Source organism: Belonocnema kinseyi, chromosome 5 (assembly GCF_010883055.1).
Source record: "Belonocnema kinseyi isolate 2016_QV_RU_SX_M_011 chromosome 5, B_treatae_v1, whole genome shotgun sequence".
Lineage (NCBI taxonomy): Eukaryota > Metazoa > Arthropoda > Insecta > Hymenoptera > Cynipidae > Belonocnema > Belonocnema kinseyi.
In genome coordinates, this window is record NC_046661.1 from 66,351,408 (window position 1) to 66,378,370 (window position 26,963).

A 26,963-nucleotide genomic window follows, 5' to 3' on the forward strand; every position below is an offset into this window, starting at 1 on the left:
GACATATTCAGGAAGCCAAATCAAAATTTTATTTCTTCTCCCTGCTTAAAATACCGGATAAGATTCGATAGAACCCGGATAAGCCTCCGATAGAAACTGGATATAACTCTTAGACGGGTATATTTGGGCTCTATTCAATTACTTATTTTCTAGCTGGGAATCATTTGGGACTATTTGGGTTCTATCGGGAAAACGTAGCCAATAATGTTATAAGAAATCAATATCTGTTATTCTATCTGCTTCTATCTGGGACCTATCGGGAACATGGCACCAGAAATTAATTTCCTGCAAAGTCAAAAAGGTCGTCTGTCCGAGTCTATCCGGGATCAACCTGGGAGAATTTTCATCGATAAAGAGACCAAGTACGTCATTGTAAATTTGACCGGATCTATTTGGAACGTATCAGGGAACTGGAATCTGAAATTGATTTCCTGTAAAATAAAAAAGGGAGCCTGTCCGGATCTATTTGGTACTAATCTCGGAGTATTTATATCGATAAAGAGACCAAGTCCTAGAAAGTATATTTTGTCGGGTCTATCCGAGACCTATCCAAGACATGGAACCAGAAATTAATTTCCTGTAAAGTAACAAAGGGCAGCTGTCCAGGTTTATCCAGGGCTGATCTCGCAGTATTTACATCGAGAAAGAGATCAAGTTCTGAAAAATATGTTTTTCGGGCCTGTCGAAGACCTATCCGAGAAGTTGTATAAGAAATAACAGCTGTAATGTCAAAAAGCTTAAACTTTTTTGCTTTATACATAATTCGTATAAATTTATAACTTTTCGTTAATCGTATTTAAAATTTATTTTAAAATGTTTTTTTTAAATGTTTTTTTTATTATAAAATTACTTCAGGCAATTATTATAAATAAGCATAGCGAATAACGTCTACTTTATACTTCAATGCTATTTTCTTGTTTGCTGCACAATGTTCAGAATTTAAAAATATTCTAAGAAATTATATTTAAAAAAAAGACTTTTTTAAATCGTTTCTTGTATGGAATTTCCTGCTTGTGATATTTTTAATTTCTTATGACACAAAAAATGATTAAGATCGTACTTGATTAAGTTACCCAGGTTGAAATATTTTCACTTGGTTACTTTTGTCTCCAATTAGTCGAAAAGTGAGGTAGTTTGGAAAAGGGTTTTTAATGGTAAATCTTTTTCATGCTTATTTTGTATAAAACTATTCGTGATAAAATAGATTACTTTTTAATCATGAGTAAAAAATTTTAAATAGGGACTCTAACCTTATTATTCGTTCCAATCTGAAGGGCTTGCTTATGAATATTTTGGCAATATTAGAAATGCATTTATTTATTAAATTATTTCTTTTTTTACATTCTCATCAGAGAAATTATTAGATTTGTGTGACATTTTAATCCCCCCCCCCCCTCCACCCAGTTTTTGTCAAATGTCTACGTGTTGAGACCCCCTGAATCCGAAAAACATGTTTTTACGAATGTGTGTCTATATGTCTGTCAATCTGTATGTCTGTATGTATGCCTGTCTGTGAGCACTATAACTTTTGAAAAAATTAATTTATTAAATTGCTCTTTAGTAGACTCGTTTAGTGCCCTAAACTAAAGGTTAAGTTCGTTAGCCAGCCATTCTGCATGAAAATTCAAAAAGTGTGCACATTTAAAATATTTTTGAGACCACTTTTTTCGAAATTCAAAAATTCTCTGTACCTTTATACAAAAATAATCATGATAAATTCATTTTGCTCTTTACTTTGCAATTTTTAAATAAGCAATAGCAGGCAGAGTTACATAAAAAATGTATTTTAATTGATATGAAAGTGTTGTGCATAATGTAGAAAAGTTGAGATGTCGGACAAAATCGAGTGCGAAGCACGAGATGCGTGATGAGAATGTGTTTCTTAAAGTCGAAAGAGCTTCAACAAAAGAGAGTTCAAAATCACAAAATTACAGTTGTCGGTCCGTTGACCTTTGATTTTAAAAGGTCTGTGCACGAATGCGTGAGAAATGCAAATACCAAACGTGGAGTGAGATTCCCATCAGTTGCGTATCTTAGGTGCACTGAAACTCACGAGCTAAGCTCTTTTAACAAAAGAGAATTCATAATCACAAAATTACAGTGGTGGATGTTTTGAGTCTTAATTTTAAAAGGTTTGTGCAAAAATGTGCGAAAATATAAAGAGCGAGCGCGACGTAAATACATAATCGAGCGTGAAGCCCGAGATGTGAAGCCCTAGGCGCGCTCAAACGTGTGATCCGCGCGCGCAGCCCGCGACGACAATGTGCCCGCGTTGGGGGCAGATTTTTGAAAATGTTATGATCTAAAGAGATTGGTTCAGAATCAACTAAAAAAAGTATTTGGAATTCTTCAGATTTTTAACAACAAAAACTAAATCTACCATACTACTGTAATATCACGATCTTTAATTTTCAACATCTCCGAACCTAGTATAGTCGACGCTATTTGCCATGTCGCGGATGGAACCGTAGGGGAGTAATTTTCCTGCAAACGATGTTCCCCCACTTTCGTGTCTAATCTTGATGCGTGTTGTTTGATTTGAATTGTTTCGCACGCTAGGTACGTTGCCGCGCGCGGATCAGTGTTTACAAACAGAGAAAGTTCGATTTTCAGCATACATATTGTGGAAGTGATTATCTCACATGTGATTCCAAAAAATTGTAAGCACATCGTTCGCTCGCGGAACAAAAAAAAAGAAATAATCATAAGACATAAATATTATGATTTCGAAATTCTTTTATAAACCTCATTAACAAAGCATATAATGACTTTTTGCACTTTAAAATTGCCTTAAAAGACCTAAACCATTGACGGCAACGTAAATAGCGAGAGGCACAATTCTCGGATGCCGAGCCGTCGCGGTCGTGGTGGGGGAAGAGCTCGAGCGAGATTTATGGGAAGCGGCAAGGTAAGTAGCGTCGACTGTAATTTATTTGTATCAAATGTGTATCAAATTAATAGTGCATTTTTAATAAAGTGAGATTATTGTGATATATAATAAAGTGAAATATATAGGTACTTTAAAAAATTTAAATTTAAATTATTTTGTAATAATGCATGTAAATTTCTAATGATATATTTACTGTGTGAGTTAATACTTCTGAGCAAAATTTTGTTCCATATTCGTTACAAAATATTAGATACCTTCTTTAAGGGATCAATTAGGAAAAATATAATTAAAAATTTTGAAACCTACCTATAAGTATATAACAAATGGATTCTACGAATATTAGGCTATCTTTTCGCTATGGATAAGAATTAGACTAACTTCATTTAGCTAAGTTTCCAGGAGGAATAAATAACCTATTATTTTCTTAATTATTTCCTACGAATTAAAAACTCCAGTATTTTGTATCACAGTTTTTAATGTAATTTAGGCTACTATAACTTTCAAAAAGAAATTTTAAGATTTTAATCTCTTTCAACACTTCTACGTGTTTACTACATTTTATTCAAAATGAAGTAATGGTAACGAAACGATAGCCTATTATTCCTAGAACCCATCGATAAAATGTACAAAAAATGAGTGATAAATCTAAGCACGACACATATATTTCTTCGCTGGCCTCGTTTTTCTCAGAGAAAATGCTTGTCCGACAGTATGTCAGAACAATGTAAGCGCTTCCGTAGCTAATTTAACTAAGACGCGTGCTAGATTTAGGTTTTAGTACAGGTTTTGAGTAGTTAGCTAGGTTTCGATTCCTCAACGGGGGTGATTTTTTGAAGTGTTTTTGTATGCGATTACATGTTAAGTCTCTGTGCATGCAGTTGTGTAATAATAATCGTAAATTAATTCCAGTAATCATATATAAAATAAATTTTTTCTTTTCAAATCGATCGACATTTTACATCATTTTTGCATTTATATATATGCATATATGTGTTACAATGCGAAGTATTGTAACACATAGCATCTTACTCTTTCAAAAAGTCAGTTTAACCTACCATAACTAAAAATGATAGTTTTAACAAAATTCAAGACAAAAAGCCGTTCTTAAATTTAAAATAGGTAGGGCTATTTGTTTAGAGAGTTCTTCTAATAATCCACGTTTTTACATTCTTATCCTTTATGATAGAGAAAGTATTAGAATTGTCCGGAATTTGACACCACAGTTTTTCAACGAAACTCCACGTTTCGAGACCCCCTTAATCCGTAAATCAAGTTTTTACGATAGCATTCTTTTGTCTGCCTGTCCGTCCGGCCGTCCTTCCGTAAGCATGAGAACTCTAGCAATAATGAGCGGATCTATATTTGACACACTGTTTTTAGTCCCAAAAAGAAAGGACGAAATCGTTAACGAGCCATTTTTGATAAAAATTCAAAAAGTTATAGCATTTTCAAATTTTTTCGGACTATTCTATTTATATTTAAACATTTTATCTAAGCCTATTTATAGTACTCAGGAAGCCAAAAAATTTATCCTAATGACTTTTTGGTTTATTTGTGAAAAATTAGATTGGAAATAAAAAAAATGAAAAATTTCTGGAAAACGACAGAAATTATAAAAAAAAAATTCAATAAAATAGTTAACCCGAAAAAGAGCTACAACTTTGTTGTGAATATTTTTTGATAGGACGCGTTGTTTTGGTTTTAATCGTAAAAATGTCATTAAACATAAAAATAAAAATGTTGTGGAAAAACGACAAAAAGTACGAAAACAAATTGACAGAAAAAAGTTATTCATCCAAAAAAGAGATAAAAATTTGTAATAATTTATTGTATTCTCATAATTTATGATTGAGGAAGTATTAGAATGGTCAAAAGAAGCAAACTTCGAAAAAAAGTCTCAAAAAGAAATTATAGCTTTCGAAAAATCCTACAAAATGTCTTTGAACCATTTTCTAATAGGATTTGTAATTTTTGTTTTAATTTATCGCAAGTAATATGCATTACGTAGAAAATTCATTCAAGCATTCCAAATACAAAGAATAAATATCTGAGCGCGAAGCGCCAGGTAACCCATTATTGAGCACGAAGCGCGAGATTCAATGGATGCGTGCCCTAGTCGCTAAAACGAAGATTGTTGCTTCTCCATTTTATTTATATTAAAGAAAATAAAAGACTTTTAATTTATTTTCCCTCGAGGTTTCTTAAATTATTTTTAAACGGCGTCAGGCAAACATCACTTTACCACTTTGTAGGCAAATAATTCTGACCAGCCAAAGAAAATTTTTGGATATTATTTGGAGTTACCTTTCGAAATAATAATTAAAAAAAAACCCTAGCCCATCACTTCGGTGCAATGGCGTCGATACCTGAGAAGAAAAATCTTACCAAAAGAAAAGACATCTGAGAGGTTTTTAAATAATAAAATTATTTGATTTCTAAAAAAAATATATATTCACATGTATTTGAAATTCGATGAGAAGAAAAATTCTCTCAAAAACAATTGCACAAAAACGACTAAAGCAAGTTTTTTTAGAGAATAATACTATCATATGTCATTGTTTAAACAATTAAATATTGTTTATTTTAAAATGTCCTTTAAGTTGACTAAGGATGGTTTAAAACTCTATTGGCATTCTTTCGATATACTATAATAGAAATTTGTTGCATATTAGAAGAAAAGTATAAAATTTATGTAAGTATTCAACAATAAGTACCACAGGATACCAACTTGAGAAAAAAGTAGACATCCATGGATCGATTTTGAGAAAATCTGAAAAAAACAATAATGAATTGTTTAAATGATCACATAATGTTTTTTAAAAAGCGTACTATACTAAACAATGATCAAATATTACATTATATTCTGAAAAGACGATTATTTTTTACATTAAAATAAATCGTTGGAATAAGTTACACTAATTTACACAAATAAAAATTGTTTAAGCAGTCATGAAGGATATTTAAATTGTCCATTAGGAATTTTTCCTATTAAAAAAGAAGGCAGAAAATGCCAAAAATTACCAATAATACGTAAAAATATAGTTTCTGAGGGGGGGCATATTTGAGCCTTGGGGGGGGGGGGGTGTAAAATGAAAGCTATCGGTATGGTTTCGTTTTCTAGAAACTCCTCTTCAATTTCTAAAAAAATTTAGCAACTTTCGATCAAACCCTAAAGTATTAGTCCAATTTTTCGAAAATTTAACATTTTCTTACGTTAAATAGGTATGTGGGATTTTCCAGTGCCTGGGAGCACGTGCTCATGTTGAAATTTCAAAGAAAAAAAAACGGATTTTCTTTCTGCAGAACTGGAAACTTTTTCTTCACCAAAATTTATAGGATTTAATTTAAATTAATTTAAACATTTATCCTATAAATTTTGATGTTTCTCAATTTGAAGAGAAATTACAAATTAATTTAATTATTTAATTAAACATTTAAATATTAGAATTCAAATTTACCAAATTTAAATGGAAATAATCAAATGAAGCCTTTTTAAATCCACCTGTTCATCAAATGTGTACAACAAAATAGTATATAACACAACGATGGCAGGAAGTCTGCTGCCCGTGCGGCGTATACTATTTTTCCTTATAGCCAGTCGGACGTTCGTCGAATAATTACATTTTTAATTATTATGAACAATACAACCACGTTCCAGCAGGCAGTCCGTTGCGCGTTCATGTTAAAGTTTTGTTCCTCACTTCAGCGCCTCTCTCTGATACTCACTAAACTTTGAATTTTTTTCTGTCTCTATCTCTCTCACTTACTTTTCTGAGTTGCAAATATTGCGATGCATGTTTTTGATGCCTGTCCCGATATTTTCAAGCACGAGCAGAGCGATTGCTGCTGGTCGGCGGTGGGCTTCAAATAGATATGAAAAGTCAAGAGTAATAACAATTTTTTAACTAGTTGATATCACTTTTTAACTTATATACAGTGACACAGAAGAACACTGAAAAATTCCAAGCAAGCAGCTTCGAGGTTATACGGAGTGCTCCAAAAACGGGAACCTTGGACCACTGGGCATGCGATACATTATGCGTTTCATTGGCTGCCGTTCGCGCGCTTATTTGAAATGTTAAAAAATATTATTTTTTATTAATAATTAAAAATAATTATATTCTACTATGTCAAAGTGGTACATGGATGGTTTTTAATATATTTTGACCACTGGGTTAAAAAATAAAATGAGTATTCAGTAAATAAGAGCCTACAATAAAATATAATTTTTTATTTAATAAATACTCATTTTATGTTTTAACCAGGTGCAGATAATATATAACCCAGTGCTGATAATTTATTAAAAAGCATCCACGTATCACTTTAACACATTAAAATATATTTATTTGAAATTACTAATTATGAATAACAAGTTGTATTTCTTAAAATTTCAAATAAACGCGCGAACGGCAGCCAATTAAGTGCCTTATGTATAGCATGCGAAGTAGTGCAAGGTGCTCGTGTTGGAAGCACTGGTTGTACGTAAGAACAAGAGTGACAGCTATGGAGAGAAGATATAAGGAAACTAATCTGCAATGCATGGACTTCACCAAAAACGGTCATTTTTCGGTTGTCAGAAGTACGCACACACACACACACACACAGACACGTGTGTAAAATCACACTTATGTATAGTTCAAAACTTTCCGAGCGTGGCGTGCCAGCCGTACTTTCAAAAAATATGGCCGACTCTATTTTTTTTTTGACAGGTCGCTTGAATAAATAAATAATTAATAATCAGAAAGGATTTAGTGAAATCTTTGTGGAATAAAAAATTATTCGTCATGGAAGAGGTAGGTAGTATGTTTATGAAAATATCAAATTACTTTTACCAACACTATGCGTGCTACAGGTATTCGAAGTGTTCGTAACAAAAACTATAAACATACAACTTACACCATTCTGAAAGTCTTGTACACTATACACTTAAAACCACACTTATTGAAAGCTTTCGTTTTTATGTAGCGATTTTTAATTTTAACATCCTTGCCTTTATTCACAAACTGTTAAATGTTCTATCATTATTTATTTACATTTGACTTGCGTTCACATCGGCGGCCATTTTTTTGAAGTGTGGTTGGCACGCCACGTTCGGCAAGTTTGAAGTATACGTAAGTGTGATTTTGCACATGTGTCTGTGCATACTTCTAGCAACAGAAAAGTGTTCATTTTCAGTTCCACTAGTTTGGTCTCCTTATGTCTATTCTCCATGGTGACAGCTGTGCAACGGTTTCAACCTTTTTGGGAACTAGAGTTTCAGGGTGCTAAGAACCTTTTACTAAATACTCTCTGAAAAAGTAAATTCTGTGGCGGGAAAGTTCAAATTGCTTGAAGGTACGTTGAACCCATGAGAACTCAGCAAACTTTGAAATTATTTAATATTAATTACACAGGTCCAAAAAAAAGTTGTCTGCATGAGACAAGTGACTACACGTCTCAGTTCTTCCCTAAATTCAAAAAGTAGGGAAAAGCCTAGGGATTTTCTCGTCACACAGGCCATACAAAAAATCTGTCTGCACGAGACAAGGGATTAGGTTACCCTTATGGACTTTGAGCTGCTAAATCCAAATCTGGCCTCATAATTTGTCCTATACGTCTCAATTTTCTTTTAGATGCACAAAATAGGGGGGAAACTAGGGCTATTCTGGACATTAGTTTAATAATACCAGTATACAGAAAAATAAACATACTGGTGTCATATTCTTATATGTTGTGACTCCTTAAGATCAAATTCATGAACAAAAATTCCCCGGACTTTCCCCTAGCTAGGATAAATCTACGGAAATTGAATGTCTTGCTGATGTTATACTGATTTATGAAGCAAAAAATAAGAAAAATGCTATTCGCTCTACAGTTTTGCACTCTCAATATAAATTTGACCACTAAAATTTTCGAGCTTTTACGATTTTCTCCCTAGATGCGAAAAGTAGGGAACAGCCTAAGGATTTTCTGGCAAAAACCTAGGGATATTCTGGACGTTATTTTGATAATACCAGTATGTGCGAAAATAGACAAATGGATGTTATATTCTTAAGTGCCGCGACTTTAAGAAACTTAATTTGTACACAGAAATTCTATACTACGCCTTTCGTTTCCCCTAGCTTGGGTAATTCTAGGGAAATTGAAGGTCTTTCTCATATTATTTAGATTTATACGGGAAAAAATGACAAAAATGTCATATCCTTTGCAGGTTTGCGTGATAAATCTAAATATGGAACCCACATTTTTTGGTCTTTTTCTATTTTCTCTCTAGATGCAAGATGTAAGGGAAAGCCTACGGGGTTTCTGGTCACACAATCACACCAAAAAAAAGTTATCCGCACGGGACAAGTGACTGATTTCGCACGCAAAACTGTAAAAGATATTAGGTTTTTTTTTATTTTTTCCCGTGTAAATCTATAGAATCTGAGAAAGCCCTTCAATTTCTCTAGAATTACCCAAGATAGGGGAAATAGAAGGTATACTAAAGAATAACTGCGTACAAATTAAGTCTCTATAACTCTAGAGTTTTCCTTATTTTCTGGATATAGGGGGAAACTGAGGCGCGTAAGATCAATTCTGAGGCCAGATTTGTATTCAGCGGCTCAAAATCCATAAGGGTAGTCTAGTCACTTGTCTCGTGCAGACAGCTTTTTTGGTTCGCCTGTGTTATGAATATTAATTCAAGAATAGAATAATTGCGAACAGAAGAAATTGATTATAAGCAATATTTAGAACCTGATCGTCATTTCGTATGCGTTATATCGCCAAACGATTGCACATTTCGAAGTGCATCTAAGGTCAGGAGTACGAGTCACTGAGCTATTTTTACATAACATTATCGTTTATACACGTGACGGTATTAAAGAATATATTCTACAACAAGAAATTGCATTTGACGATTTGTGAAATAAATAAATCAATTTTGTTTATAAAACATAAGTATGTCTTTAGTGACTTTTGCGCTGCTCCATAAGACAATTAACGATTGCAGCACTAGAACGTAACAAAATTGGTGACAGCAGTGTTGGAAATACCTGTGCCGTGCAAAATAGGTCACGCACTTAAGTTCAAGCACGTTCGTGACCAATAAAATACTTTTTAATTATTTTATTTTTTTAAAGACAAAGTGAAGGGAAAAGTGATATCTTTTATGAACGAATTTTAATATTGACATTTTTACTTATGCAATAAATTTGTTTTCCTTTTGTGATCATGTCCGATCCTAATCCGCTTCTGATACCATTGGAAGAACTCTTTAACTATTACGATATTGAACCTCTTCGTTTGTGCCGCAGCTACGATGATATTGAAGGTTGAATCTGCATGTACGTATACTCAGAGAAGGATACTACAAGTTTTGTGTGGCACCAAAGTTCGTACTTTTAAGTTTTCTGTATCTGATTTTCTTTATTTTCTGTGGATAACCAAGGATGGAATTACAGTGATTTTAGGCCCGCGAGTACGTGTGAATTCTCAGAAGGAAATCCGAGATACTCAACTAAGAACCTCCTATGGATAACTAGGGCTGGATTGAGAAGCTTTTGGCCCATTAGAGCATGTGGCGTCTTTTAAACGAATCCGAGACTTTGTTGTATAAAGCCGCAAACTCATATCAGGGTTTTCGGTGATTTTACTCCCAGTAGCCGAAAGTGTCAAACATTGCACCGAGATTTGTAACGGTTGAATAGAGCCACCAGCTATTCCTCTAACAACCGTAGGCTCATGGATAATGAATACTGAATGTTCAACGTGGGATACTAACTGATGTCGATTTCTGAACGACCGGATCGTGAAGATTGCGGCTCTGAGGAAACTCCTGAATGCCTGAAAATGGAACAATCTGTACTGTTCTTTGGGTCACGAAGAACTTCAAGACTCATCTACAGAAAATTGGACCGAAAATTTTTCACCCAGTTGTAATAATACTTTTTTGCGTAGTTCTAGTGCTATAGTGTGAAACTAATTATTCACGAGAAAAGTGTATGTGTATAAAGTAAAATTGGATTAATACAAGTAAGTCTGGATTAAGACAAGTAAGTCCCAAAAACAATAAACCTGGTCCCGCAAAGAAAAGTGTAAATATTCTGAGACGTCCTCTCGATCCGAACGCGATGGAAAATAATTTAACAGTCGCGATCCCTGGAGAAACTGAGGGTTATGCACTTATAAATTTCAAATTTGCAAGCGCATTATCTCTCACACATCAAGAAACTTCCAATTCTGCCGCTTTGTCGATATCCGGGGCCTCAACCCGACAGGAACTGTCGATGTCAATAAAATGTCAAAGCTTGTCCGGGAAATTTTACCAGCGTTTGATGGTAAAAATATGTCAGTGAAAATGTTTAACGAGCACTGCCGAGCTGCTATATCTATACTTAACCTTTCTGAAATTCCATACTTAACTTTATTGATGAAAACAAAAATAACCGGTGCAGCTGGAATACATGTTCAAGATAGATTGGGGGTTTCTCTTGATGAAATTCTCCAAACCTTGATTCATATCTATTCTTAGAAACAGGACGTCAGTCAACTTGTGCAAGATTCAGCAAACAAAATGAGAAAACCGGAAGAAACCATGGTTGAGTATGGAGCACGAGTAAGCCTTACAATTAATAAAATAATACATCAAGTGTTAGAAAACACACCGGGTGAAGAAGGGATGGGTATGTGCAGAGCTTGTAGAATTACAGTTATCGGAAATATCTTGCGCGGACTAGAGTATAAATTTTACAGCCAAATAAAGGATAAAGAAACAACCACACTAGACCAAGCCATCGCTTTCGCAAACGAGGAGCATCTCCAATTAAATAGCTGGAATAGATTGCATGAACAGTTGAAGGAACCGAGTAGAAGTTCCAACACTTACTCAACTACAGCGTAAAAAACTAAGTCTAATTTAAATTCCTACAAACGTATTGTGCATATACGTACAGGAAGTGAATCTGAGGCAAAGATTTGCTGGATGAGTGAAGTCAAGCGCTCTAATTGTAATGAAATAGGGCATATTAAAAGAAACTGCTCAAAACCCATCTTAAATAAAGACAACTCTCCTTGCCACTATTGCCTCATGATTAACCACTGTAATGCGAACTGCAGTTTAAGAAAAATACATAAGGCCGAACGCGAGCGAAAGAGAAATATGTTTTGTGAGGAACCACCGACATCCGAACAAAGATCTGAGAGTCAAACAACTAGTACTACTTTGAGTCATAGAGTTGTCTTAAGACTTCGAAAACTGAAGGAGGAAGATCGTGCTCCTACAGTAGAAATAATGCAGCCATATTTCATTTCAGGGAAGTGTCTCTTTATGATTGACACTGGGACTAGTCTCAGCTTAATTATAGAAAATGTGATTCACTCTTGAGTGCGTGTAAATAGAAATAGAGTCTTCAATCTGATAGAAATCGGAATAAAATATGATCCGTACTCTTGACGAAATCACACTGACGATCATAAAACTATCCAAATACCTGTAAGAACAAAATGCTTATTAGTTTACCCATAAGAAATACAATGCTTAAATAAGGATACGTTCAAATAATTTCTTGTGGACCTGCCATTTTTGCGGGTGAAACTTTAGTTCGCAATGAGAATAAAATCGAAAAAATGTACATTGTCTACTAAACTCTTCAGAAGGTAAAGTTAACATTAACACCTGTGAATATCGAAGAATTTGAAATTATTCCCCCCTTTAGACCGTTCACTCGACAAAATTGAGTTCAGTAAAGAGCAAAAGAGGTTAGCTGTGAGACTTCCAAAATTATTGAAGGCTATGGAATTGACAGTATTAATGGACGAGGAACAAACTAGTCTTAGAAGGCAATCTGTTAGGTGACACCAATGTGTTAACTCAGAAAATAATTACCAATGATGATAGGACCAATAATGACTGTTGGTCATTGTGTTTAATGTAAAACATTGCAGACCCTATCTTTAGGACAGACAGTTTTCCCGTGTAACTGATCATCAACCATTGGTTTGGTTACAAGGTTTCAAGGACCCTGTGTCAAGGTTGGATCGCTGGCGCGTAAAGCTAAGCGAATTTGTATATAATATTGTGTATAAGCCTGGAAGAATTAATTGCAATTTGGACGCATTGTTAAGGAACCCGATTAACGGTAATGTACCTAAGGGGCCAGAAACTGACTCGGAAAAAGTACAATCTGTGGATCGTAGACCTGTGTGAATGTTTGGAACCTGGAAAAAGGACGATGGCAAGAAAAGTCTGTAGGAGTTATTGGATCACGGATTCTTTGAAAGCCTAGGCCTAGGGTAAGGTACAACTCGCCCAAGATTAATCAAAGAAAAGACAAGTTCGATGCGTACTGCAGCGGACCATACATTTTAGAAAAACAAATAGGCGATCGGAACGAACATATTAGGTTAGGATCAAACAAAACTAAGATCGTACATACCGAAAAACTAAAATTGAGTACACAATCTATAGTTTGTAACTTCAGTAATCAGAATCCACCACTCCCTGAACTGGATCAGAACCTAGAAATCCCCGAAATACAAGAAGTTGATTCTGATCCTACGATTACGTGAACCTTAACAAATTTTAATCTCAAGGTAAGAATAATTTCACAGAAAACAACACGAATACACTTTTTTTATTTGCTCCTTTCATAAAGAATATTTATGAACGGCATTGCACTTTGAAATACAGTAAGGTAAAAAATCTTGCAACATTCCCGGATCTCGATCATTGCCAGCTTACATATAAAGAACTGGTCATGCAAGATTTTGAACTCCTTGAGTTTCATAAGTAAAACCTTGTCACTTATAATTGACTCTAAACATCAAGAGCACAATGCAAAGGGAAAAACCTCTCAAGACCCTAATGATATTACGTTCTCCTAACAACAAAAAAACAAAAAAGAACAAATGTCGAACAGTAACCTTTAAATAACAGCACAGCCTGTAAATTAAAAAAAAATTAGCAAAGAAATATTCCATACCTTTTTTATGAAATTATAAATAGATTACTTTCTCCAGATTTAATAAATAAACATGAGATGTATCGAAAAAGAATTAGTATATAAAATATTACTATCCATATTTTGATTACTATTACTAGACCTAAAACAATAACAAAATTTGAAAATAAATAAATAGAATAAAATGAAGAGAAGGAAAGTGGAAAGCTATGCATATGAAAGAAAGTCGGAAGAGCCAATTTCGAAGTTATTAGAGGAATGCGTCAAAAATAAGGCGTAGCAGAATGTTGGGAGAACCTGCTTATTGATAGATGTGTCTGCAAAGATGCAGAATCCTACCAGCGTGACCAATCGATGGCCTGAACTAATTACCGGAAAGCTTTTGATTCGACCTCGCATAGAATTATCATCTGTCTTTTCAAAAACTTGAAGGTTCATCCGCAAATCGTGAAGTGCATGGAGAGATTGATGTCGCTTTCGAAAACTAGATTTACTATCTCATCTGGAAAAGATTGTGTGACAACTAAAAAGGTTACTTTTCAGAAAGGTATCTTGCAGGGCGACATTATAAGCCCACTCCTCTTTTGTCTCATATTATTGCCACTATCTCTACAACTTCGCCGTTCCGAGGGGTACTTTTGCAAAAACCTGCTAATGAAAACTACAAGGACACTCATGCATTTTACATGGATGATCTTAAGATGTATGCTAAAAACAAAGAGCAACTAGATATAGCTCTAGGGATTGTCGAATGATAGACTAAGGAAATAGGGATGGAATTTGGATTAGACAAATGTGCGAGGGTTTATTCGAAGCGAGGAAAATTTAATGGCATTCCTAAAGATCTTTAGCTCGTTGATAGAAGCGCTATATGACACCTTTGAATTGGAGAGACTTATTCATACCTGGGCGTGCCACAGAGCCGCATTCAGGATGTGACATCTATAAAGGATACTCTCCGAATGAGATACAAACGTCTCATCCGGCAGATTTGATCTTCCAAACTGTCGGCGAAGAACAAAGTATCTAAAAGGAACACGCTTGCCGTCCCGGCGGTACTCTATTCATTTTGGAGTGGTTACAAGGATGAAGAACGAGCTCAGATCCCTTGATATCGCGACGCGAAAGGTGAGACACATGAACAAAAGCATGGATCTTAAGCCTTCTGTTCCGCAACTGTATATCTCGCGCCGTCAAGATGCTCACGAAATATTTTATCTAGAATGTCTTGAAAACAGAATTATTCTGGGTGCAGCACATAGAGTTGCAAATGGAAGAGAACCTCTGCTCAAAATGGCCAGGAAGCACGAAGAAATAGGCAAAGGAGCGTTTTTGTACAAAGCAGCGGAGGAAGCTGCTGAAACACTCGAACCGAACTGCAGTATTAGGGGTAAGAAAAATGCATCAAATCTTATCTATCTCGAGTACTCACTTCTGAAAGCCCGGAATAATAAAGCACAGAATACAAACTTCCGTGAACAGCTTCTTGATAAGAGGATGAACGGCATCTTCCACAGAAATGTGGAGGATCAGTCAATGTCGTGTGAGCTAAGTTTTGCTTTCCTTAAATCACACGGATTGAAGTCTGGCACAAAGGGTTTTATTTTCGCATGTCAAGAGAGTGTCATTTTCACTTTAACATACCGCCACCACATTTCGAGCCAAGACATTCGCAATGATAGTTGCAGGGCGTACCATGCACATCCCGAGCATCTAGCACACATGCTATCTATTTGTCTAACTCATGCGGGAACGACCTACATCCAAAGGCACAATGCGGCATTAATAGTGCTTTATTACCATCTCTGTGACTCTTCCGGAATTAACCTTGATATCGCTCCTCTAATTGCTCCTAGGGAAATAGAGTCAATTGTCGAGAATGAGAAGTGCCGCATTTACTGGAACTTTATATTCTCGACAATTGTTTCTGTTGCACACTCAAGGCCTGACATAGTTCTTATTGACTTTCAGAAATGAGCCATGTTCATTATTGAATTTTCGGCACCAGTTGACAAAAACATCATAGCCAAGATGAGTGAATAGAAAGAGAGGTACACCTTATAAGGTAGTTGCGATGATTGTACCCGGAATATTCTGTTATTCTTATCGTCCTTATCATCGGCACGTTTGGACGTGCCAAGCTTTTACTGGTTACTAACCTGAAAAGCATCCGTGCATATCAACAATATGCTAATACACTTGTGGGAAAAATGCAGAAGGCGGTCGTCCTCGGGTCGCTCCGTGTCCTCAGAGCGCTCGAGAGTTTTGCCGGAACATCGTATTGATTTTGTCACAGACTGTAATCACCAATCTCACGGTTGTGAGACGTGGTTATGGCTAAAATTTTACCGCGATTTCGCTGGGATCGTTCTTGACAAAATTTTGATTATATATATTATTAATATTATACCATTAGGCCATTTCCCTTTCCGAGTAGGCGTGACACACTTGGTGGGGAAGGGTGTAATGTGAGGAAGGGATATAGAATTTTTAGATTGACCCAGGATTCTCGTGCTATTTATTTAAATAACGCGTTCGTTTTACTTTTTTATCACAAAGTTGCCATGTGAGATTTCCCACTTGGGTCAATTAGTATCCAAGATCTTTTGTTTCAGGCGTCATTCACTCTACTGACACTCCTTTTATTATCTACGTATTGGCCTCCATACCTTTCTGTCCTGGCATACTTCTCTACACTGCAAAAATTTTGTTAGGGAATCTTCCTCAAAATTGTATTGACAATTTCCACACATTTTGGGGATTTTTCACAAAGGTTAGTAGGGAAAATTCCCCAAGCATCCTTGTGGAATATTAACTAAAACTGGTTAATTTTCCCCAAGATTCGATGGAGAAAATTCCCTATGATATTGTTTTCTAATCATAATATTGTTGTGTAAACAAGTTCAGCTTGACTCCAGCAATGTAAGCGCTTTGCTCTGAAGGGACCACCATGTTGGTCACAGTAGTCTCTGCACCAGTTAATTATGCTTTGTTACGTTTGGACTGTTGTCTTAAACACTCAACGTGTCATTTCTGTTGCGCGAGAGGCGGCACATCGCGCCCTTACGGATTTTCTTTCAAGCTACCAGCCCAGAACCGCAAAACTAAAATGAAGTTGGTAGCGAAATTTAACTGTACTGTGCTGAATAGTATACAACTACTATAGTACTCTTAACTGATTAATCAAAAACTTTTTTCTTTCCAATTTCAACTACCTAAAGGATTAAACTTCATTAACAGTTGTATAAATTACCTTTGAGTTTAGGGAAATATCTCCAAAAATTTTAGGTATTATCTAATTTCCTAATGTTTTACTCACACATTCTAACCATTTTTTCCCAGGCCTGCTTCTGGGAACGTTGCGATTTACTTTACCTTGATACACTTGTTTCATTAGTCGTTCATTTGGCATTCTCTTTATATGACTCAACCATCAAATGGTGTTTTTTGGCTTTCGCGAAAGGAATAAGGGTGAGTTGATACAGAAATGGCAGAAAGTGCTAAGAACGAGTGTGAAGGAAGAAGGGTAAATGAAGGCAAAGGGGTAAGAGATGGAAGTTAGTGGTTTGAAGTAAAAATTTGGGGCGTGCGAAGTTTTTGAGGTTAGGAGTAGGAAAAATAGTTGCTCGGTAATGGGGGTAAGATGTAGATGATTAAGGCGGGAAAAGTCACGGAGCTTTAGGTAAGGTAGGTTGCCGACGACGCGGAGTCTACAAACTTGCGCCAGAGGACAACAGTTACTGGACGATCGCACAAATCAGCAAGCCGTACTGGGAGGGTAGCGAAATCAGATACGGGAAAGCAACGTGGAAGACCGTCAAATTTACAGCGCCTCAACAAGCTAGGAAACGCGGGTTCGAACAGGAGTCTGGACGAATGGCAAAAAAAGGCAAGCGCAACTAGCAGTGAAAGGGAGGATAAAAGAAAGCGAGAGGCAGGGGACGATGATGTAGAAAGGAACAAAGATAATAAGAAAGTTATAATTAAATGGGAAACACCAGAAAGAGATAAGGAAGATGAGGGGATGTTTGAAAAATTGAAAGCTCTCATAAAAGGGTTTAGAGAGAAAATAAGAGAGAGACTGGATGATATGAATACTGACATGAATAGGCAAGGAGACGACGTAAGGGGGAAGTGAAAAAGGTAAGAGAAAAATGGGAAGAATGGGATAAACGCTGGAAGGAAGAGAAAGACAAGGTTTGGGTTAAGCTAGAGAGCATGGGAATAGGCAGAGAGAGGTTGAAGAACAGAGAGCTAGAAAAATAAATCAGTTGGAAGAATGAATAAGAAGGTTAGAAATTAGGAACGAGCATATGGGGAAAAACCAGAGAACAAGGAAATAGTGAAAGGAAATGAAAAGAACGAATTTGGCAAATTCAAAATGGGAGGAAGAAAGGAGAAAAATGAGAAGGGTTTATAAGAAACGAGAAGGGGCTATGGAGTGGCAGGACATGTTTTACAGAGGTGCATAGAAGGTAATGGACAGGGAGTAATGTGGATGAAGAAATTGGAAGAAGTAAGGGAAAGCAAGGCAATAGGGTAGAGCCAAACGGTTGATCCTCAAAAAGAAAATTAAAAAGAAAAAGTTAAATTCAAAATCGTGGAAAATGGTTTTCATTGTAAGAGGAAACGGAAGCCCTGGAAGATCGCTAATTACTAGAATTATCAGAATTATTTTTTGTTATTATTAATCAATTTTATTTTTAAGTAAGGCGAAACATTAGAAGATAAGCAGCTGATAACTTAGAGTAAGGATGGAATGTAAATTTCATGTACAGGGAGCGGAGGCCCTCAAACCAGTAAAAGAAAGAGATGAAATATACATATACATATAATACAAAACGACTTAGGCAGAGAAGGGATGTAGCATTGTAAATAATACCACGTACGTCAAAACATCTCCAAAACGATATTTAGAAAAATCTACTACAAAAATTTGAGTACTAAAATCAATAATGAAAAAGTTATTAAGAAAGCCTGTTTGGCGAAGTGAATAATCAAATCATTACCGTTTATTTCTTACAAGTCAACATTGAATTTCCGCAAGTAATTTGTGGTTACTGTTTCCAATTCTATCGGCTTTTAATCCTTTGTATTGAACCCATTCAATAATAATGTTTTTCTTTCACCTCTCTTTACCTAGAAATTTTTCTCTCGCTTCAAATAATTCAAATCCAAAATTGCGCTGTCTTATGCGCCCAGGGAATCACAAAAAACACTTATTTAGAATAACCATGTTAATAATAAAAAAATAATAAGAAATGGGCCTTTATTAGACTTATCTGACAATCTGATTATTATAAAAAGGGTAGAATTAAAATTAATTACTTTATTATTCTGTAACAAAGTAAGCGAATCTTCATATTATTATTATGTTTATATGATTATTATCTTTAATTAGGTAAATTAAAATAACTAAAATCGAACTCAACCAGAATTTCAATTAATTAAAATTAAATTAATTAGTCATAATCACTCTATGGACCGTAACACAATTAACAAATACATGAATTTCTTCCCTCAAAATTCTAAATCGTAATTAACTCTTTTCTAAATTTTTAAAAATAATAATGATAAAAATAAAGAACAAGAAAAATAAAGAAAAAGTTCTTCTGGATTTTTTTAACAAGAATGGAATCTCTTGCAAAGCCCTAATTCCACCATGTGATATCTAAGTGGCACTCTCTGGGCGGGCTGGATCGCCCAAGGGATGGACTGACGTCGTATTAGAAGCCACGAGGATGGTGATCTGCCGGATGGGCCATTCGATGTCCAAGGCACTTATAAATTACATTTTGCCACTTTCCAATTAATCGCGGCGGAACAAGGATGCCCAGAGTGTCAATTCCGGGCATTTGAGAACACATCGGCTGGGGTATTTTGGGCCTCTGTGGCATCAATCAGGGAGTCCGGGTGGGACTTCCTGAACGATACCACATACCAAATCCTCCAGATGCAAGTGCAGTACTACGACGAGATTAGCAAGGAAGTGGTATATAAGTACGTAAAATCCGATCATTGGCCTCCCTACTTGGTCTTGTTTTTCTCCACCGTAGAGGGACACCCTTACGGCACGGTCAATATCGCCCCAATTAGACCAGAATCGAATTTCGAAAACGACAACCTCGATATGTTGATGTAAATTGTTAATAACGACCAAGGAGAGGATTCAGCAGACTCAGGTTTGGAAGAAGAAATAGATCTCCTCGAGGAACTATAAGTAAAAAGAAAAAACTCTTCGCTCATTTTCCGTCACGACTATATGTACGTGTATTTATGTATCTATATGTATGTATATTTTTTCTCTACCTCTAAAAATGCCACACTTTGAATAAGGGTTGGATTATATATTACTTTATTTTCAGATGCTAATCCTCAAATTAGTTTCTTTCTAGAGAATATTTATCATTTATGTACTTGCATGTATGTTTATTTGTGCGAATATAAGTATACTCGTGTATGCGTGCATACGTACCTTCGCCTTTAAACTAAGTTTTAGACCCCGTAAATTCCAAAATTTAGGTTAAACGTTTGAGAATACTTATGAAAATTATTTTAAAAAAAGGGCGTCGTACTTTTTTATAACTAAAAATGATAAAAATAAGTATTTCATAAAGAAAGATTAGACTGATAACTAATGTAAATGATGCGTGCGAAGAATAAAAGTTGGACAAAACTCACTATTAGGCAATAACATACGAAGGATCTTTATCTCAATTGATTGTATCATACTTTTATAAACCAAAAATAAATTAATTATCATGAAATAATGCGCACTTCTTCAAGGTACGTAGAACTTTCCCTAATTTAGCCTTAAAATAAGCATTTTAATAGTCTTGAATTTTTTTTCGAACATAATTTTTCAAAATTTAGTGTACACTATGAAAACTCAACACTAGCAAATTTTAATCATCAAAAATCTAAGAGAAATTTTTCAGTCCCAAAGACATAAATTTGAGTAATTAATTTTGATCTACTTTAACTCACAACAATACAATTCTTTTTTGCCTTTCAACCTACTATTACTTAGATTCCTTTTTCTTAAACATCCTTTAGAATTATCACTTATTCAAAATAGAATTTTTTCCAAACAAACATCTTTTTAATTTAAACGATTTATTGAACCTTTCAATTAAATGTTCGTGGTTATGTTCGTAACATATAATTTTTTGGAATACTCTAATACAAATTACAAAAAAAAACTATTGCTCTGACTCTCCATTGTTTTGAATTTACCTTTTTTGACATTTGATATAAAATTGTTCAACAAAAACAAAAGAAAATCTTTTTACCGAAATTGTGCATAAAATAAATCTTTTAACTATATATTCCACAATTTCTGCAACAACAAAAAACCAAGAAAAATCAGACAATATTATTCAAATTTTATTTAAAGAAAACTCTTTGAAAATAATTGAATATATTTTATTCATTATCTATTAACAGTGATATATTTATCAACTACGATCTTTCCTCAGATTAAAACCAATCAATTTATAATATTTGGAATGAATATTTATTTAATAACACAAGACTATTAGGACCTCTAATATTAAAACTTATAATGATTTTATAGCGAAATAGTCCTGATGTCGTTTCAATTATATTTTAATCTGTAAGTACTAAATTGTGAAATTTGAAATTCAAAACATTCAATAAAAATTTCTGAAAAACCTCAAATCGGAAGCCATACAATTTTGTGAAAAGCCTTGAAACAAAGCTATATATATAAAATTGACAAACCACGAACCGATGGTTATTAAGAAAATTGAGTAGTCATTTTACTTACTACTTAACTTTGATCATCTTGAAAACATATTGGGGTCATAAATAAAATCTCTCCACTGGTTGTAACCCGAATTAGTAGCTCGATGTAGGCGCCAATGCTGGCAAAATTGAACGCCCGACCGTCTGGCGGCCAACGTGCCGGCTATAAGCCGGCTATATGGCATCTCTAAATGGCAATGAATGGATTCATTTAATTATAATTATAATTATGTTTAAAAATATAAGATTGAGGTGCATACATTAATATATTTTTTTAAAGAAATACTTTGATTTTGATTCTGGAAGCTCAGAAAATTTTTCAGTTTCTTCGAGTCTCGGAAAAGTCAAACTCGCGTAAAATCGAGACACGCCTTGAAGCCTTTCAGAGGTTGCTGATAAGTCGAATTTTTTATCAGATCTTCTGGAAGAGTGTTTCGCATATCTTTTCGGACAGCTTTTCACATGAACGGACCAATCGTTTAATAACAAGAACTATTTTCGATCGGCTGTTGATAGTGTTGATTTTGTCGAAACGGTTATCTTCGAATTTAGGAGGACGCGCAGGGACTTGTGGAAAATTATAGTGCAATCAGCCTTCAGTAAAGGGCTTTCAGTTTCCAGGCCTGGATGTGTACATTGGACCCTTGTCCTTGACCTGAAGTTAAGCTAATTGCTTACTTCTGGTGGAAGGAGCAAAGCGACCTCGCTCACGATAGGCTATTCAGCAATAAAATCGAGTGACACTAGAAATGCGATTAGTTCAGCGTTGACAGTATTTTGTATTTCGGCGCGCTCTTTTCCAACCTTAAATCTGCGACTCTGGTCTCTCGAATATTATAAAAGTTTCGGACTTAGAAAATCCTTAAAGAAATTTCGAAGAAACTTAATCTCGCGAGGTTAAGTTGCTTTTTAGTTGTTAAGTCACTTTCACGACTGCGAGGTTTGCGTTTGTGATCAGCTCTGCCGATAATACAGAGTGCTAAGACTACTTGTGCGCGGATAAGACGAATTATTAATCCTCGAAGCGTTTTCTGATAATCAATTTGATCCGTTTCAAATCTGCCGCGTCTATCGCAAACTTCATTTCAAGAAATTGCATTTGACTATTTGTAAAATAAATAAATCGTTTTTATTTATAAAACATAGGTATGTGTTCAGTGAAGTTTGTTTTAAATCTGACCTATTCTCGGGGCTACTAGTTTCAACCACACGGCAGTTTACGAAACCTCAAATTCAACGTATGAGTATGCTACTCTATAAGACAAATTAAAGATTGCAGCGCCAGGGCGTAACAGCTGTTAGCGACTCTACTGGCTGGTGGGCATGCATCGGTGTGCATTACGAAATGTTTTGCTCCTGATTTTACAGAGAGTGTGCGTGTAATCTTACCAATAAACAAATCTTAGGCTTTCTGCATTACAATTTTTGCTGAAGATACGTACTGTCGACAAAGATATTAAGAAAAAAAATCTTTTTTTTCCTCAGACAGCCTTGGGGTTTTCGCAAAACAGCTTTCCTAAGATTTTTTCGACAAAATCCAAGCGATTTGATAGATTAATTGGTTAGGGCATGCGGTAGATTTTTAGCTAAAATTTAGCGACGTCTTTAGGACATCTTTACAACAACTTTACGACATCCTATGCCGATGTCGTTTCGATGTCTTTGCGATATCGTAAAGACATCGTCAGATCGTGCAGAATATGCAGTGAACATCCGACCGCTGACCTACGTATCGGATGACCCGAATAACCGTGTACCTGCGCGTCGAACCCATGCGGTACGCGCTCTCGGCTCCGTTTGACACGCCTACCGTGCATCGTCTAAAACTCCCAGAGTACTTCAAATTTTTACTTGAAATTTTCAGGTTATAGGTTCGAATTAGGTAATAAAAAAAATTAGATTTTTTTACCCCGAGAATGAGGGTAATAAAAATTCGAGCATTTTTTCTAACTTGGGAAAAGCATCTCTTTCAGGAATTTTCTCCCATTTCTCCGCAGTATTTTCATGTAATTTTTCTTCGAGTAATTGGATGATTATTTGCTCGGTAACATTTACTTTTAAAGTTTTCAAAGATTCGAGATGTTGTTGAGTTTCGTCCGTTAATTGACGTAAACCTTCCGCGGTTTCTTCGCCTCGTGTGGGAAGATTCAATAAAAGACTCAGATGTCTCCCAATAATTAATTGCTCGTCGACATTCGTTTTCTCCAATAAATCCCACGCGCGCGTAAAATTTTCGTTAGTTATGCTAACATTTTTTATTTTATTAATTGCTTCACTGGATAAAGCTGATTTTAAATATTGCAACTTTTCTACGTTATTTAAATCCTTCTGACTACTGATCATTGAGGTAAATGCATCTTTAAATGATAACCAATCTTCGTAGCGACCATCGAATTTTGGTAAAGAAGCTTCAGGTAATTTGATTCGGCGTTTGGTGACCGTATCATTGGAGTTTAGTTCTGGATTGCTTGAGGAGGAACCTCTATACTGAGAAGAATGAACCTCGGAGATATTTGGACCCGAATCTAATTTTAATTGTTCCGCTATCGTGATAAGATCAAGATACGTATCATCTATTTGAAAACGTTCGTCTACAAGATTCGGATCTTCGTCAAGCAATTCAATTTGATCTGAGGCTTCATCGAAGTCTTGAAATTGAGTTCTAAATTTTTCTAAACGGACATTTAATTTAATAATATTTGGTTCGCCATCTTGGTATTCTTTTAAGTAATTTGAGAATCGAGTCACAGTCACTTTTAACGTTGAGCGACGTTCCATGAATTTTTTTTAAGTTAGCGCGTCTGCAAGATTCATAACAGTTCCGTCTCCTTCATTGTCATTCATTTTGTCGAGCGAAATGGGACTGACAGAATGGAATACGAATGGATCAGCTGATCCTCATCGACTGATCTCCTGGTAGTCGAGTTGAATCTCTGATGATTTGGAAACCATAGTGTTAGTTTTCCTTGAGAGAAGAATCAGAATATTTTAATTGATTCACCTTTTCGTTTTCTAATGTAAATCCTGACTTCTGTGGTTTAAAAATGGTGGGCTGGCTGTTGATTGACGATTTTTCACAGCGAAGCTCACTCTGTCGATTGCACGACATTTCACGAATGGTCACTAAGAAGTCACATAAATATATAGCCGTCAAAAACGTTTCTTGTCGTCGCACTTATTTATTCACTAAACATCAGTTTTTTCACTAGTAGCTTGGGTGGTCAAAGTTAGTAACGTTTTGAGTACAAGTTAACGTATCATTAGTGTCTTCTCACGTTTTTATCCCAGGCGAACAATTCAGCTCTCGAAGGACCATGAAAAAATTTGCAAATAGTTCAAGTACTTGCACTGATACACCCTAAGTTAATCTGATGTATCTAGTTTGTGGAGTAAAAAATTCGGTGTTAGTATAAATTAGCGTTTATTCACTTCAAAGTGCGGAAGATACAAAGTGACGCGACGACAGTACAGTGACGAATGAGTATATTCTATACTAAATTTTAAGTAGAATTTATCTCAGATAGTTCCGAAAAAGTAATAAAAGGATTAAGCAGTATATAGGCAGATGTTTCGACGCTGTCCTAAACCTTTTGACAATCCCGAAAGCTATCGATGAGTCGAAACTGAAATAACAAGCGAGAACTTTTCGAATTTTAGATTTAGAGCCTTAACAGTGCTACTGAAAGAAGATGTATTACTCCTTGAGATTCTAATGGCAAATTTACCGTAAAATCCAAACTGCAAGAAGTAAAATGCCCATCTTACTGTTTTTTTGTTGCATGACACGGAAGGGATACTATGTGGATACTATAAGGATACCCTCAAGCATTTCCTTTCTATTCATTCAGTCCGCCAGGGTGCACACCTACCTCATCTGCAATTGATGTTAACGTTGTTTTTAAAACTAGTAGCAAAGAATAAGAAACTGTTCCGTTCACACTTAAAAGCACTGCTCTCAAAAAACAATGAGGAAAACCAGGAAAACCACGCAGAAAAATTCAAACTCACTCCAAACCAAGAGTAAACGCGTGCTGATGGCGGGAGATTGCGGGATGCTGCGGGAGGCATAGCAGGGCATGATCTTAGATGATGGAGCGGGAAGAGTGGGCGACTATATATTGTTTGATATTGGAAATCATGAAAATTGTTTAATATCGAAATTTATAATTGGTCGATTGATAAACTTGTAATTTATAAATGAATTTGCAAAGGACCTAATTTCGAAATTTTCAGAGTTAGAAGTTTGATCATATTGTGGTGTTTATTACTGCGTAACTTGATAAATTTATAAAGAAGAGCCAATATTCAACAGTTTTGTAACCTTGGAATAATTGCACAGTTCCAGAAAATACCGAGAAAATTACTCCTGGAGTAATAACCTCAAAAAATGGGTCAAAAAATCTCTATCCATTGACCACTCAATCCCGATAAACCTATAACACCTTAATCCCTGAAACACAGTATGTTCGAAAACAGCGTTTATGCCGTCATGGAATACACACGAAACAAGTTTACGATGCATAGGGTCGGATCGTCAGTATCGGCGGCTTGTCAGGGTGAGAAGGCGGGCCTGAAGGCTTCGTCCTTGTACTTGTGTATCTACGAGATTTTGTAGTCTACATGTACACGATGATCCTATTAAATCAAACACATTTTTTCATGTTTCTGACACTCATTAACCATTTAAATTTCGGAAAAATATTGGTGACGCTGTTATTAAAGCATATAAATATTGTAACCTGTTAAAAAATGTTGACTGTCACAACACTAAAAACTTATTACAGTTAAACTACACTACTCCTACTTCATGGGCAGGGATGTGTAAGTAAAATACCCTGGGTAATTTATGTAGTTTTTTACGGTAAATTACTACGTATTTTACATGCCTAATTTCTTACACGATGTGAATAACGCGTATATGGGACTTTACGTTCTGCGGTTCCCTGTTTCCCTCCATAAATATAACCTCGGAAACTTGTTGCCCATATCAAATATTCCTTGAAATAAATGAAATAAATTCATAAAATCACATAGGTACATAAGTTTATTATAATGAAGTTGGTTTATCAGTGTATGTTTTATTATGTATAATTTTTTTCCAAAATTGAATATAAAAACATACGAATGAAAAACATATTCTATATTATGACCTAAGGTATTGTAATTTTTACTATTCCTATAATTATCATCATATTATAAATTTGTCCGCCATTTTAGTTAATGATTCATATTTTATTCTTATAATAGATATCTGATGAGGGAATCGGTCTGATTCCGAAACGTCATGTATAAAATTACGGAATAAATAGTCTGGAAGAAGTCGATAAAATAAGGTTTTTCCTTACCAATACTAACATATGCACAGTTTTTCAGCTATTAAATAT

The 26,963-nt window shown here is 35.2% G+C and overlaps 1 protein-coding gene across 1 annotated transcript in view; it reads right to left on the reverse strand.

Annotated features, from left to right (window-relative positions):
* The window catches only part of LOC117173692, a 148,095-nt gene that overhangs the window by 84,696 nt on the left and 36,436 nt on the right, over positions 1 to 26,963 (reverse strand). The window contains exon 3 of the mRNA XM_033362334.1: positions 5,619 to 5,660. Within this exon, the coding sequence (XP_033218225.1) occupies positions 5,619 to 5,660 (42 nt within the window). The remainder of the gene's footprint in view (positions 1 to 5,618; positions 5,661 to 26,963) is intronic.